This window comes from Symphodus melops, assembly GCF_947650265.1.
Source record: "Symphodus melops genome assembly, chromosome: 13".
Lineage (NCBI taxonomy): Eukaryota > Metazoa > Chordata > Actinopteri > Labriformes > Labridae > Symphodus > Symphodus melops.
Window position 1 is genome coordinate 10,829,235 of NC_136703.1, and position 17,138 is coordinate 10,846,372.

Below are 17,138 nucleotides of genomic sequence, written 5' to 3' on the forward strand. Positions count from 1 at the left end.
GATTATTGTATACAGAGGGGAGGGGGGACAGCAGGTGTGTATTGTAACTAATGTCTTGTATCCTGCACAAGACATTAGTCTGTCTGTATACTGTCTGTATACTGCTACTGGATACCTTGAATTTCCCTTGGGATCAATAAAGTATCTATCTATCTATATGTGAATAAAGGGTGACTGAGAAACCTGATTGTGGATCACTTAAGTCTTCCTTGCTGAACTTTCACTAAGCTTCATTTAGCAGTTAAAATCTGTTGCAATGTTTATTAAAATATTATTTACAATTTGTGATCTAATGCTGACTTTGTTTTGTTTTATGACTCGTGTTTTTTTCCAATGCTACCACATGTAAAGCACAACAAAACATACTTAAATGCACCATTGCAGTCAGGGGTTCTTATTAGGTCTTTTCCTGCACTGCTCCTGTCCGTATTTTTATGTGTTAATCAATCAATTTTTTCTAATGTTTATCCTGGGTTCATGACAATCAATCAATCTTTATTTGTATAGCGTCAATTCATAACAGGTGTTGAGACACATTACAAAAAGCGGGTAAAGGACCTTACTCTTTGTTAACATTAACAAAAGAGTAGGTAACAAGACCATGCTCATCGTTATGTTTACAAAAAGCAGGTAAAGGACCTTACTTATTGCCTTACTTATATTGCTGTATTACAAGAGCCCAGCTTAATCCGTCATAGCATGGCAAGAAAAAAATTTCCTTTAACAGGCAGAAATCTACAGCAGACCCGGGCTCATGACAGAATAGCCCTCTGCGATCTGCCTTCTGTGCTGGGCTTGAAAATGGGCTTGGGGAGATTGTATCCAAGATGCAGAAAAAAGGGTAGGATAGGATAGGATAGGATGGGGGGGGGGGGGGGGGGGCTATAGCAGCATAACTATGAGCTGGTCTATACCTAGCCAGCCCTATACACTATAACATTTATTGTCTTTTTTAAGTCTGTTCTTAAAAGTACATAGTGTGTCTGCCTCCCGGACCGGACTGGTATAGACGATTCCAAAATAGCGGTGCCTGATAACTGAAGGCTCTCCCTCGCATTGTGCATTTAGAGACTGTAGGTACCACAAGCAGGCCTGCATTCTGGGAGCACAATGTTCTCGATGGGTAGTACTGCACAATAACTCTTTAAAGAGCATATTGCAGGTTAAAAAAAGTGTAAATTAACACTTCATGTTGTCTGATAAGGGCTGTAGAATAAGTACATCAATTTTCTGTATGTTCTTCAACACATAAGTGTTCTAATTTAGAGGAGAAAGTGGCTGTTTTTAACGTAGCTGTTTAGAACTCGCTTTTTTTCAACAACGTGTAAGTGGCTTGATTACTCATAGTGTGTTTTGGTTAATTATTCCCACAACCTCAGAAACGATCGAACAGACACGTTGAATATTTCGGCATCAGGCGCAAAAGCGTTTCCTTATTAATGATTTAAATCTCTGGGTGTTTAACAGAAAATATTATACGCAAACAAGCATTTAATGATGTGATCTGCTGGAATCCTCTGTTATATTCTGTAGTTTGCGCGTAATAGACACCGGACAGTCTGTATTAATATATAGATATACGATTTATAATAAATCCAACTCTGTTGCAAGAGAGCGTGTGCGTGTGTGGGAAAGATGGAACGCACAGTTTGGAAACAAACCGAAACACAAGCTTTACGTCTGTCGGTCCTCTAGCCCATTAAAATGTTAAACTTTTTATAGTAGCCTAATAAATGTTCAAAAGCACGCATTAAACTGTGGAGTGTGTGTGCTGTTGTGCATGTTTGTGTGGATTACGTTCAGTGGACGTGCGCTGTGAACTCTCATCATGAGCATTCTGTATTTTCTATAACAACGTGAGCACTGGGCTGCATCAGGAATAAAAAATAAAGACAGTGCTGCATTTGCACAGGCTGCGTAATCGGGTTCTATGTCTCTCTCTCTCTCTCTCTCTCTCTCTCTCTCACACGCACAGCACGGCACCGTAATACGTTGTACAGATGTGCCGTTTTTACGAGCAACTCCCATACAATGTAAAGGTGAATGATCGGCACTTGCACCTTCTACAAATTGTTTTTTAATTGATTGAATGTGATTACAAACTTTACATATGCTGATGTGAACACAGCACTAGCCCATATATCACAAGCTGACACCTGTCACTCAGCAGGACGCCTGCTCCGGGTCTCCTTACACCACAACTTCACTTCTCTCCTGAGGCCGTTATTCCTCTAATCATGCCTGTTTCTGCTCTCTATCACATCTAACAGGTTCATAATAATAAGCCAGTGGACCATTATATGTAAAGTAATACATATTTTCTTCCTCTTTATTGACGGGAGTGACACTCGGATCCATGATTTTCAACGTTAAACAGATGGGGATTCAGCGGGACTCCCTTATGTTACACCACAGCCGAATGCGGAAGTAAAGAGCAAAGCCCTGCAAAAACGTACTAAAACGTCCACAGGAGACCCTGTGGGTTATTAATTTCTGAATTTCTTTAAAAACAGTATTGTTAACGTATTTTCCTTTGATTAATTAAGTTTTGTCTTTAACCTGCAATATGCTCTTTAAGATAGGATGGTGCCTAACCATTTAGAGCTTTGTAAGTGAGAAGAATGATTTTAAATTCTATTCTAGATTTTATAGGGAGCCAGTGAAGAAAGCCAATGAGAAGTAATGTGGTCCTTTTTCCTAGTTCTAGTCAGTACATGAGCAGCAGCGTTTTGGAGTAGCTGAAGGGTCTTTAGAGATTTACCATACTGCTAAAAGTATGATTTACTGCTAAAAGAGAATTACAGTAATCCAATCTGGAGACAAGTTACTGACGATTAATTTATAAACTGCCCCTTCAAGATCAGATGTATGAGGTAGAAAAAACCTTACTCGAACGTGGATATGTGTGGTAACTGAGATAACTTTACTTCTTCTCCATTACAGGCATGTTGTCCAACAGGTGTCAGTCTTGTGCCAAGTGTCAGTTTGTTTGCCTTCAATTGCAAACTCAGAAGACCACCCATGCTCTCACTGTGTGAAAGTAACACAATGTTCTAACTGTATTTAAGGGTCCTATTTTCTTATAAACAACTGTTACTTTCTTTGCAAGAACAAGATGGATGATTTGAGATATTAAAACAGTTGATTGTTTATTCACTGATTGCATCAATACTGTCAATCATTTTGATGGATAACGTATTGTGACGCTGTGCTTTATCTAAGACAGTGTCTTGGCTCCTATGTAATTGAGGATAAATCAAACAGCTCAGAGATCTGTATACATAAGGCTCAATCCGTTCATATAAAGCTGGTTGCTTAAATTTTCTAATTGCATAAACTTGCCAGTTATATTTTGCTGTGTCTGTCACGCGATACTGGCGAGTCAACAGTCTACTTATCAGTGTTTCCCAGTCTGTGTTTTCGTGTGTGTGCTGCTGATATCGCTGTGTTTGCAAACAGGAGTGCTGGTTGAGAGGGGTAGAGAAGAGGGCATCATATAGAAAGCTGCACCACGAGGGCTGAAATCACCTAACCACCACGATTCAGACAACCTACTCCCAAGCTGCCCCTTCGATCCTCAGCCCGCCCAGTCCACCACCAGCACCAGCACCCCTCCTCCACTGTAAGCTAACTTACTTTCTCACACACACACTTACTCTCCTTCTGCATGCCAGTCCCCCCCCCTCTCTCTTACTCTCTCCCTCACTTCCTCAAATTGGCCAGATCTCCACATTTCTCTCATCCTCTTTACATCCCTCCAACACTCTTTTACTACTTGCTGTGAGAGCAACCAGCCTGTCTTGGCCCTGCACTTCTTCATTTCCATTGGTTTGAAAGGATTTACAAAAACTTCTCCTGAGGAGTTTATTTTAATAGTTGACTTCTAGCTTTGGGAATCTTAACCCTTCCCCCTCACCCGAAAAGACTGCTTGGTGTGTGTCTGGAGTGTGCAAGGGCTCCAGTGTCTTGCTGTTTGCGCTGTGGGACTCCCCTAAAGGTTGTGACTGAAGGAGAGAAGATTTCACCACCATGAATGTTCAGCTGCTGCTCCTGTTGGCCCTCGTTGGCCCTTTCCGTGCTTACACACATGCAAGTAAGTGAACTTTCTGCCATCACCAATCCAGCTTTAAGCACACTGTGTCCCCTCTCTGCCTCTGCCTCCATATGCCCACACTAAACCACTCTTTGTCTGCTTTACTCCTTACTGATTTAACAATATCTTTGTGGATTCTACTTTTTTAGAAGGTAAAATACAATCTATTTGAATTTTTGTATTTAAGTAAGTTATTGAGTTTCTCAGCTATATAATTTCAAAATAAAACATTGTTTTTTTTATGTGTTTTTTCTACAGGGAGGCCTACTAAAAAAATATGTTTTGTCTCTCCTGATATCTTCTCTTTCTTTACTCATGATCTCTCAGTTCTTTCTCAACTGGGACTACTTTCTTTGTTCTGCTTTGATTTCTGATTTCCTCTTTGCATCTGCTCTCTCCTGCCTCGTTTTGTTTCTCTATATATGTTTTCAATGTCTTATTTTCTTTCTGGCTCTCTTCTGTGCCTTGACCAACAGTGTTTGCCTAGTTGAAGCAGAAGGTGTGTGTGTGTGTGGGGGGGGGGGGGATCTTAGGGCAGAGCTACTTTGCTTGTGTGTATAAATAGAGAGTCTCTATATTTAAGAGTGGTCATATGGATGAGAGAGGAGCAGGAGACGAAAAGACAGAGAACACCCAGTACGTGATGAGCTTTAGGAGGCGCCCCACCCTCTTTTAACCACATGTTGTTAGCACGTGCAGCTGCCCTTTGGCATTTACCCATCTTTGGTTGGGTATCAGGCTTTACCACTTGAAATTCCCCTCTGCTTCCCACTTTCCACTTCTTCTCCTCATCTCTGAACAGTCCTCCACCTTTCCACAACTCTGCCACCTTCAAGCTTGATATGTCTGGACCCTGGGAGACAGGGTTGCAGCACATGGGAGAGCAGAGAGGGACTGTCTATTTATATATTACAACCTTACTGGTTACAATTGATGTGTCGGTCTAAATTTCATGGAGGTATACTCTGAAATAAGTTCTTAAACTTTTAGATAGAATCTTAATTACGCCTTTTCAGATATGAAAATGGAAATACTTTCTACAAATGGGGTCTTTTGAATCCTTGTGCCTGCTTACGTAACAGTAAACCTCATGTATCCTGTAACACCCTCCACCTCCTCCCTTTTCTTTCCGGTCTCTGTCTTAATGAGCTTTATGTGTTTCTTTCTGCTCTTATAACATCCCAGTCACATCTGGCTTCAGCAGGGAGAGGTCAATGGCCTTTGTCCATGCCCACTTATAGAACTTAGTTAAATACTGTGCAATACTTTAAATACTTTTTTCAGAAAAAAAAGAAACACATTTCGTCATAGTTTTCCAGATGGAGAAAAAAAATAATTCTCAATATTTTGGCTACTAAGATCTTTAGACTGTTCTTTTTTGTTTGATACTGTGTATATAATCTGAGGGTACTAACATCAATAATTCATATCTCTAGTACATAGGTGTTTTCAGGCTAAGTTGTGGTGCAAGAGGAAGTTAAAAAACAAAGTCAAGCTGCTGACTAAGGAACACTTATACAACTGGGTGTGTGTTTAGGATGTGGGAGTTGGATGCCTATGTCACTCACATTCGCCTCTTCTAGCACTGCAAAAACATTCCTTGCCTGCAAAGGTGGACTCGAACACTCCCTTACACTATCTTTAGGGGCCCTCACCCTCCTACACAGGACTGTATTAGCGGCTGTCTCTTTGTTTCACACTCAGACGTAGGCTACACACAACTGAGGGGCCTATATGACAGCTGACTGTGATCGTAATGTATGGAAGCTGCTGCTCCCTGGTATAGGCCTACCATCTGACTGTGTTTCACTGTGACCCTCTGTAACCTTTGTATTCCAAGCAGGAGTGATGCCTGGCATGGGAGGCCTCTAATTAATTCTCCCAGTGTTTAGCTTTATAATTTCACCTATACTCCTAAAATTATTTTATTCCTGCCTGCCTTTTGAACCACCCATCTCCCTCTCTGAAACTTCACAGGAGCTGTCATTGCTACTTGTTTGTATTTATTTTTTTCCTTTGTTTATATATCAAATTTTAAAATATAAAGCAAAAAGAGTAGAAAAAAGAAACATTTTTAAATTAATCATTTGATGCCAATTCAACATGGGGATGGATATATGTACATACAACCAATAACAGGCAGTATAACTCACTAGCACTTGGTAACAGTTGTTGAATAGCAGAGTGATAGGCTTTTTCATGCTCCACTTTGAAACAGATGCAAGACAGCATCTGGTTTTAAATTATGTAATGGTGAGTAAAGTGACCTGAGTTCTCCACCAAGCATTTGGAATAACAAGGCAGACACCACAGTTACATAAACCTTTCTCAGTCTAGGATTGAAAGAGTAAAAAAGAAACAAGAACTGCTTCCAACTCTGCTCTGCTTTAACTTGCTTAAGGGGGAATGGAGCTGAGTTTCATGCAATGCCTCTAAAGATTCCAGGTTTTAATGTGTTTGTTTGTCATCAGACAAATGAAGGCATCAGTGGTGACAAAGACATAGCTGAGTTTTATGATATCATGTACATTAACACACTGAAATAGCTAAAAGACTGCTTCATCAGAGCTTCCCCCTAAAGCTCTTGCTCAACCCTTCTGCCCTTTCTTTCTTTCTTTCTTTCTTTCTTTCTTTCTTTCTTTCTTTCTTTCTTTCTTTCTTTCTTTCTTCTGGGATGTTCTCTCCATAAATTAATCCCTCTCAAAACACTCGACAGCAACCAACTTCTCCTTAGGGAGTGTCAGGGTCATGTAGAAGAAGGTGGACGAGTAGAATAAAAGGAGAGGAATATGGATTGAGCAGGACCACTGTTTAATTCTCTCATGTAACTGATCATAAGCATGGTTGGAAGGGAAATCAAAGCTAATTGTGATAACTGTGCACATAATGAAACAATTAAAAATAAGTTTAGGGGGCAATTACACATATAGCATACATAGCCATACTCTGTGAAGTACAGACCATTTTATCATCACCAACAACTGGCCTAAGTGCTCTGCAGTAGTGAGAACAAATGGGTTTTTTTAAAATTACATTTACAGTTGTTTAACAAATTCAACTGTTCAGGGTTCCTTTTTACTCCTGTATAGTATTTTCTGTGACTTTAAGAAAGATTATTATGTCCCGGACTATTAGATTAGAAAAAAAAAAAAAAAAAAAAGAAGCTCTCCAGGCATAACGTTTGTCGAGATAGGAAGATTTCCCAGTGTTTAACTGTAGACCATAATTTCAGTGCCACACTGAAATCTACCTCCTTGATTTTGAATCAGTGCTGTCTATTCTAAGCCCTTAGTCATGGCTGGGAGGATGTTGAGTGTAGAGGGGGATAAATCTCAGCATTTTGCAGGGAAATTATTAAATTGAACCCAGCTTGCTACATATAGTCAAGGCTATAATGAAAGATCAATGGATAAATATTTGTCTTTGTACACAATGGAAACCTCTATTTGACTGCACAATCTTTATCAGCTCTGAGAAAACATTATCTCTTAATTCTATTATTCAAAAAGTTTGGCTAAAAAGTTTTACAATAGTGAAGATTGATATTGTTTTAAAATATAATATGATTGTTTGTCCCCTGGGGGAAATTGCATGCAGCCTACACATTAGAATCAATAAATAAAAACAATTGAAAAACACAACAGAGGTCACAGAGGCCATGCCTAGAATCCTCACAGAGGAGCAAGTTCCTGATCCTGTTCTTCTTTTTTATCTCCAGCCCCACCCTTTAATGACAGCGCATAGAGTACCGTCACAGAGTTAACAAGCACTCATGTGCTTTCCAAACACTTTGGCTGTTGTAGCAAATAGCTCCCTCACAGGAAATGAGGCAGAGGATGTGGCATGCCAGTGCTCTAATGTAGAGCCTGGAAGACAGAGGAGTTGCACTTTATTCTGTTAAGGTAACCATTTGCTTGGAGAGTGTATTTATAAATGCTCACAGACTGGAAACCCATTTGTGTAAACTTACATTCCGTAATGATGGAACAGTTTGTACTTGCATGTGAACCTAACCTTACCTGTCCTCTCTCTTCTCAGGCCCCACAGAGATCCCGACAGAATCTGAGGTTGCAATCTCTGATGCTGCACCAGGAGTCACCCCTGAGCCTACAGAGGCTCAAAAAGAAGAGCTCACTGTTGTCACTGCTCCTCCAGCAACCGAACCAATGTTTGACACTGACGAAGTTGCAACAGAAGCACTTAAAGCAACAGAGGCGTCTCCTGCCATCACAGAGGGGCAAATTGCTGAGACAGAAAGCCCTACTGTTGCTGCTACGGACGCCCTAGAACCTGTCGTCACTGATGCGCCTGCTGTAGAGACAGAAAGTCCTGCAGCTCCTGAAGCTCCCACTGAGGCTGAAGAGATCACTCTTGAGGTGACGGCAGCTGCAGAGACGGATAAAGAAGTGCTGGTTGAGGAACCCGATGGTGAGAAATGAGTGGGAGTAGTAGGGGTTCCTTGTTATTTTTTTGAGCAAGTCCCAGGTAGGGACACTTGAGGAACTGCTGTTTGTTGAGCCTTCATATTGGCCTTCTTTTTTAACAGTGGAGGTTGCAGTTTGTTCTATACATATTGTACTTTTTTGTTGAGAACAATCAGTCAGTCAGACAGTCTGTAACAACTATGAATTCAACTCAACTCAACTTTATTTAAAAAGCAAACAAGAGGGTAAAATGTTTCTTGTCCACTACACAATCACCTACTGCCCTTAACATATTTTTAAAAGTCACATGTATGTTAATAATATTATATTTAAGAGTATAATTTACCCCCCCCCCCCCCCAAAAAAAAAAAAAAAAGAAAAAAAGAAGTTTTTTTTACTGGTCTAATAAAACATTCAAATAGTTTGATCAAAAGAAAATCACAGTCTAAAAAACTGACACATTCTGTCCCACAGAGGACCTGAGTTCTGGCCAAGTAGTCGGCATTGTGATTGGTGCTCTGTTGGCAGTGGTCATCGTCATCGCCGTAGTGGTAGCTGTGGTGAGAAGGATGGGCAAATACTCGTAAGTACCTTTTCTCTACTTCAAAATACACATTCAGTCATCATTTCTTGCTTCCTTAAAAAAAATAGTTAAAGAGCCTGAGCTTTGAGTCATCACTGACAAATTTAGAGATGAAATAACACAGGGAGTGATGTGATGGCTGATACATAGGAGAGGTAATCTGTGTGACAAGAGGTAGAGTTATTAAGTGTGATAAGATGACCTCTATCCAAAACACAAACTTTAAAACAATGATTGCAGGTTAAACATGTTTGAAATATTAACTTTTCCGCATGAAAATAACAGAGGTTATGGTAAAGTGACAATATTCCCACAAAAAAAAGCCTCCCTTGTGAGAATACTGTCATGTGTTGCAGACCTTTTTAATGATGAATGTTTCTTTTGTCACAGGTCTCAGAAGAACAAAAAACCTGCAAAAAAAGACAGCATTTTGGTTTCTGTAAATTTCTCAGTTTCAACCTTTCTGCTAATCTTTTTAACACATCTGCCTATCTTGATCCTAATTCACAGTCGTGTAACAACCCCCCCACCCCCCTTAAAAATTGTGTTGATGCTTTCGCTGACATTCAGTCGCATGGCTATGTTAGAAAAGTTGTGTATTTACAGTGACAAGTGGCCACCATGACCTTAAAAGTGTTTATTGACTGGGTGTCTGAATTTTTGGCAAATGTTCATTAAGCTGACTGCTACAATGTCAGTAGTTTCCCATAAAGAGAGGGCTCTATGTTTGTCAGAGGTGAAGCAACATCACAAACAACTCTGTTTAAGGTTTTTTGTCTGACAAATGAGTTAGTATGAGTTTGGTATTTTTTTTTAAAATGTTCACAAGTATCGCTATAATATCTTTAATGATTACTGTACAACTTTATTTTAAATTCGATATGACTTGATATGGGTATATTTATTTCCTCTTTTCTACATTAAAACATATCCTTTTGGTTTGTATAAATACACCTCATATTATACCTTTGTAGTTCCTTTTTGGTATATTTTTCGACATTTCCTACATCTTGTAATTAGTCTGAAAATAAGATTTTTTTTATCGCCATTGAATTATTTTGTGACAACCGACGCATCCTCCAACAGTAGAGAAAATATAAAAGATGAAATTACACTAATTACCTAGATGGATAACTTTGAAATAAAACACATCACATATTCTTCCCACTGTTAACACAATTTTCATGCTTTTTCAACCACCATTGAACTCTTTATTCACTCTTTTTTCTTCGTTTTCTCCACAGCCCTTGAAGAAAAAGTCTTCCAAGCAGCAAGAGCGCCCAAAGTTCTGGAAATTCTGAACTACTGACCTGTGACTGATCATAAAAAACAAGCACAATATCAGAACTAGACACATCTAACCAGGACTCTGGGCTGTTGCTAAAAAGGGGGAAGGAAAACTCTTGTGTGATTATGTATGTATTGTATGTAAGACAAGAGGGGTAAATAAGCAAACATCACCTCACCTGTCAGCTCCTTTATCCCCTCTGTTCAAATGAAAAACTCTGTCTTCCCAAACATCCATCAGAATATAAAGCAAGGATGTAATAACAAAGTATCAGGCTTTTCAAATGCATTTTGATAAATTAACAATTTTAAAAGGTGACAGAGAGCGAGAAATATCAGTGTATTACCCATCATCAAGGGCTAAAATCTTATTATTGAGTGTACTCACACTAGGCAATCCTTACTGTGCCTAAGCACTCTTGACCCCCAATAAGTCTAGTTCGTTAAGTGTGAGTGATCCAGGTAAGCTTCCTTGGCCTTGGCACAGTTGAAATATGTGTGCTTCACCATGGTACAGTTGCTTCTATTTTATATATTGGAACCAATTCTGATGCACAAGCACAAGCAAGGGACTGCAATGTGGACTTTACATGTAAAGGGGGGCAATTATGCTTTGGCGCAGTATGATACAACTAGGCCCAGTGTGAGTGAACCCTTAAAGAGCTACCAATTCTGATTTTCATGGAAGTTTGAGAGGACCTGTAAAAAGGGAAAAAAAACTGTCTTAATTGAATTGAATAAACACAAAAGATTGTGGGAGAAGGAAACAAAGCAGGAGGGACTGTTACAAATTCCACAGGATTTATTAATAATGCAAGCGGACTACATTACATACAGCAAAAGACTTTCTCATTTGTTGGTGAAGGCTAGCTTTATTATACTATGAAACACACAGTACAAACAGGCAGCCGTTGGCTATTATTAAAGCTATGAGACCTTTAGAGCCCCCCTGTGCATCAGTACAAACCCTTTCTCACAGGAACCATTTGTTTGCCAAATGTATAAAGCACCATATGCAGAAGTTGTTCTGACATTACACTCTGACACTCATTATTTCTGTTAGCAAGGGGCTAACAGGAATAAGGCACCCTCATACAAAAGCGTAACGAGACATTCTGCCCACTTTAACACTAACATATAAAAACCTAATACATATCTGTGAAATTTAGCAGAGGGGTTTGTGCCACTGTTTCTGGTATTCGCTAGGTAGTTGGAGGATTTTAACTTTTAAAGTGCATTATTAATGTGAATTGACAGTATTTTTTAACTACCAACCCATTCCAAAAAAACAACAACAACAGCTTTGTTGACTTCTAGCTTGTTCCTTTTAAAGTCTTTCATAGCCAGTGGTTATTAGACATAGAATTAGCATTGCTCTTACAATGAATTCATAGTAATTTTGTTGATAGTTAGATTACCAGAACAGCATCCAGGCTTTATACTTTGTTAAGCCAAGATTGAGTGCAGAGGATGACATTTTACAGTTGCACTTAGTTTTTGTGCAGTTTAAGGCAGCAATGCCCCCTTTTGTTATTATTTAAAGTATAAATAATGTGCTAAGTGGGTGTACAATTAATTAAGCGTCATCCTAGCTCTGCTTGCTTTACAGATTTGTTTAATATGGCACTGAGTTAGTGTTGTAATGTTTAATGGATAGGCTTAGACACTGCAAATGTTTGCAACGACGTTTTGTTTTGCCTTACTTCTTCTTTGCCACATTTGATCAGCTCTACAACTTTAATGTGTTCTGTCCCATGTGTTTGAAACCTTTTAATTTAATTACAGTGTTTCATGTTCATACTGTTTAAATAAAAATAAAACTGAAAACACTCCAATGTGTCGCTGAATTATAAGAAAGCTTCTAATTTGAGCATTTCTTATTAATTAGATAAACACAGTCAGCATGGAAGTTAGCTTTCTTGAGCACCACCGTATTCAGACTTGAGACAGAGAAAAAAAAAAGTGTTTGACTGGCATGTTCAATGAATGCTCGTGTAAATGCTCCTCCTTTCTTCCTTCTTATAGGTGGCAAAAAGCTTCCAATCTGGAAAAATGTATGGCCTTAAACCATTGAGTTGGTTGAGCCCTTTGACGGTTGGGTGCTTTTTTCATGTCATGATGTGGGCTTTTTCATACTCTGCTGTTAAGTTGAGGCAGTGCTCCAACAGGAGGTTGTGAGTCACATAGAGATACCCTGTGTCTTGCTTGATTTACTCTGTGTGGTTTAAGGCAGCAACCCAACGCCCACGACCCCAGCCTCTGCCCCACCAGCGGGCTTGAAAGCTCCCTTTAGCTCACTCTCTTGCCTCAGACTACTGAGAACAATGGAGTCTTTTGAGAAGGGCAGACGGAGAGGCAATGGGCAATGGCTGAAGCTAATACCCAGCAGCTCTCTCTCTCCCCTTTAGCAAGGAGAAATTCTGAACAATTATTACAGGATGGAGTCACTTCCTTGGTGGGCATCAATCACTAAATCATTAAAACACAAAGAGATACATCAGAGACAGTAATCACTAGTTTAACATTGCCCATGTTGATACATGGTCTGGCTCTAAAACTTATGTTTCAAAGTGTTTTATTTTAAATAGTTCTCTTTATATTCATACTGAGTAAAAACACAGTAAGAATTAGTGCCTAAAACAGTAGGGTGCTTATTTGAAGCAAATCACAGCAGCAGTAACCGTTTTCAACACGTTAACAGTTCGGTCCTTTCACTTCCTGTTGTTTTCCTTTCAAAATAAGAGCAACCGTTTTTTTGATGTAACTAACAGGAACTTATCACATAACCTCAAGAAATACATTTCAGATTAATTTAAAACCGCAAGCGGTGATGGAGAGCCCGAAGCACCCCGTGCATGTTGGGGTGTGTTGCGAATTTGAGCCATTCAAAAAAAATATGGCGGACTTCCTGTTTGGTTCTGACTATGGGTGTAAGAGGGGTTTATGTAGCTCCTGACATGCCTAATGTGCATAAAAACTTCATGCATGTAGGACAAAAAAACCTCTATTGGGAGGCCTTTTTGAAAATTTCAAAGTCATTTAGCCACGCCCACTTACTATACCAACATGACTAGTTTTATTATTTTTCTGGAATCATATGTGTGATGTTTGATGAATATATGACTATATTAAGTCCCTTAACAAACTACTTCCTGTTTGTGACAAACAACGAGTCCATATGAATGTAAATGTAAATGTACTTGAGCTTGTATAGCGCTTTTCTAGTCTTCCGACTACTCAAAGCGCTTTTACACCACAGAGCACACCTACCCATTCACACCCATTCACACCCATTCACACTGATGGGCTGGATATGTGGCCCATCCAGTATCTAACCATTCACGCCACATTCATACACCCCAGACGCAGCAGGGGGAGCAATTTGGGGTTAAGTGTCTTGCCCAAGGACACATCGGACATGTTGCTCGCAGGAGCTGGGGATCAAACCCTCAACCTTCCGATTGAGGGGCGACGACTCTACCAACTGAGCCACAGCCGTAGTTGAACTCTTCCATCTTCATTAACAGTTCTCAAGTATAAACACTGGCCATAATTAAGGTATATATGACCATGACCCTTTGACAAAATAACGTGCGGAGCATAACGGGAGATGTTCAACATGTCAAGAACACACACTGAAATGCGAATTTGAGCCATTTAAAAAAAAATATGGCGGACTTCCTGTTTGGTTTTGACTATGGGTGTAAGAGGATTTTATGCGCGACCTCACATGCTTAATGCATGCAAAATGTCATGCATGTAGGCCAAAGAAACCTCTAAAACCAAAAAAACCTCAGTGGGACGCCACTGAGCCAATTTTCACATTTTTGTCATGGAAATATGAAAATATAAAAATTTTCACCAGACCTTATGACCTTGGAAATTTTGGTGAGTTTTTATTCACGTTCAGGCAGGGAAAAATAGCGGCAAAGAGGCGGAAGGAAAAAACAAAAAAGATGAAGAAAAATAATTGTAAGGGATACAATAGGGTCCTTCACACTGGTCAGTGCTTCGGGCCCTAATAATAATCGTTAGAAATACAATAGGGTCCTTCGCACCAGTCGGTGCTTCGGGCCCTAAATACACATTAACAAGAGACTTCTGGGTCATTTACACTACCAACCAATCTTGAGTGATTATCATAACATTATGGGATGCATAAACACGAATGATTTACTTAAAATGACCTTTAACACAAAAAGGTTCACAAAATACTGAAAGTCATATCATTTATGACTCTATTCATATTGTCCATACATTCACAAAATAATTGGAAGGAAAATGATATGGTTGTGGAGAGAACAGTAAATAAAAAAATAAAAAAACAGCTGGCCTTCTCCAGTAAAAGGCTTACAAGAAAGCTGTCTCTTTTCACACATATTCTGGTCTCTAACACAAATCTTCTCTCTCTCTATCTCTCTTACAAGTCCATCTACACTCAACAAAAATATAAACGCAACACTTTTGTTTTTGCTCCCATTTGTCATGAGATGGACTCAAAGATCTAAAATTCATTCCAGATACACAATATTACCATTTCTCTCAAACATTGTTCATAAATCTGTCTAAATGTGTGATAGTGAGCACTTTTGCTTTGCTGAGACAATCCATCCCACCTCACAGGTGTGCCACATCAAGATGCTCATCAGACACCATGATTAGTGCACAGGTGTACCTTATACTGCCCACAATAAAAGGCCACTCTGAAATATGCAGTTTTGTCTCACAGCAAAATGCCACAGATGGCGCAAGCATTGAGGGAGCGTGCAATTGGCATGCTGACAGCAGGAATGTCAACCAGATCTGTTGCTCGGGCATTGAATGTTCATTTCTCCACCATAAGCCGTCTCCAAAGGCGTTTCAGAGAATATGGCAGTACATCCAACCGGCCTCACAACCGCAGACCACGTGTAACCACACCAGCCCAGGACCTCCACATCCAGCAGGTTCACCTCCAAGATCGTCTGAGACCAGCTACTCAGACAGCTGCTGAAACAATTGGTTTGCATAACCAAAGAATTTCTGCACAAACTGTCAGAAACCGTCTCAGGGAAGCTCAACTGCATGCTCGTCGTCCTCATCGGGGTCTTAACCTGACTCCAGATCGTCGCCGTAACAGACTTGAGTGGGCAAATGCTCACATTCGATGGCGTCTGGCACGTTGGAGAGGTGTTCTCTTCACGGATGAATCTCGGTTTACATTGTTCAGGGCAGATGGCAGACAGCGTGTGTGGCGTCGTGTGGGTGAGCGCTTTGCTGATGTCAATGTTGTGGATCGAGTGGCCCATGGTGGTGGTGGGGTTATGGTATGGGCAGGCATCTGTTATGGACGAAGAACACAGGTGCATTTTATTGATGGCATTTTGAATGCACAGAGATACCGTGATGAGATCCTGAGGCCCATTGTTGTGCCATACATCCATGAACATCACCTCATGTTTCAGCAAGATAATGCACGGCCCCATGTTGCAAGGATCTGTACACAATTCTTGGAAGCTGAAAATGTCCCAGTCCTTGCATGGCCAGCATACTCACCGGACATGTCACCCATTGAGCATGTTTGGGATGTGCTTGACCGGCGTATACGACAGCGCGTACCAGTTCCCACTAATATCCAGCAACTTCGCACAGCCATTGAAGAGGAGTGGACCAACATTCCACAGGCCACAATTGACAATCTGATAAACTCTATGCGAAGAAGATGTGTTGCACTGCATGAGGCAAATGGTGGTCACACCAGATACTGACTGGTTCTGAGTCCCCAGACCCTCAATAAAGCAAAAACTGCACATTTCAGGGTGGCCTTTTATTGTGGACAGTCTAAGGTACACCTATGCACTAATCATGGTGTCTGATGAGCATCTTGATGTGGCACACCTGTGAGGTGGGATGGATTGTCTCAGCAAAGCAAAAGTGCTCACTATCACACATTTAGACAGATTTATGAACAATGTTTGAGAGAAATGGTAATATTGTGTATCTGGAATGAATTTTAGATCTTTGAGTCCATCTCATGACAAATGGGAGCAAAAACAAAAGTGTTGCGTTTATATTTTTGTTGAGTATATATCAGTCACTGTCTCAAGGTCACTGTCTTTTGTCACTCAAGGTGACCTTGAGTGACATAAAAGGCACTTTTAATTAAAATTATTTTATATCAATTAACAATTATATTATTAAACATACATAATCAAACATCAATACACAAGGAAATAGGAAAAGGCGAGACCTCTGCAACTGCAGATAACTCTTTGTCCCATAAGAACTAAGAAGTGGTGTAGCTCTCTTCTAAACAAGCATCCAAAGTCAGTTGGCACATAACAGAGAGGAATGCTGATTTTTTCCCCCCACAAGACTACATTGCCAGCCTTTCAAAAATGTTTGTAGTTCACCGAGGAAATCATTGTCCTATCCTATGCTATGTTTTTATTTCCTAAAGGACCTTTTTTTTCCAATCAGCAGGAAGGGAGCAACTAAGTGGATCATAAATGGAGGCCATTGTAGATAGTATCCCACGACTTGTTGCAGGCTGATCTTTCAGGCACATCTAAAATTTACAAGTGTCAAATTAGATGTGTGAATGGACACCTAAGGGTCTATCCAAGGCAGAATGTTAAAAGACAAGGTCAAGTGCTGTCATTTCATTGGTGCGATACTTTATGTAACTGATTTGCTGTTAGAAACAAACTTGTGTAGTCTCAGACCACAAGAAGCGAATCATTTTTATAATTGTAATTTTTATCCTTAACAA

The 17,138-nt window shown here is 39.9% G+C and overlaps 1 protein-coding gene across 3 annotated transcripts; it reads left to right on the forward strand.

The window, feature by feature from the left end:
* The first annotated feature begins 3,669 nt into the window (after nucleotides 1-3,669).
* pdpn (podoplanin) lies at nucleotides 3,670-12,209 on the forward strand. Of its 3 annotated transcripts, none has more exons than XM_079358860.1 (5): nucleotides 3,670-4,093; nucleotides 8,132-8,521; nucleotides 8,992-9,100; nucleotides 9,491-9,533; nucleotides 10,345-12,209. In XM_079358860.1, exons 1-5 carry the CDS (start codon nucleotides 4,030-4,032, stop codon nucleotides 10,399-10,401), a joined length of 663 nt encoding a protein of 220 aa, XP_079214986.1. In that variant the 5' UTR covers nucleotides 3,670-4,029; the 3' UTR covers nucleotides 10,402-12,209. The 3 variants fall into 3 exon arrangements, with proteins under 3 accessions (XP_079214986.1, XP_079214985.1, XP_079214987.1); XM_079358859.1 differs by having other exon boundaries at nucleotides 3,671-4,093; nucleotides 9,491-9,539; XM_079358861.1 differs by lacking the exon at nucleotides 9,491-9,533 and having other exon boundaries at nucleotides 3,674-4,093.
* Nucleotides 12,210-17,138: the final 4,929 nt, after the last annotated feature.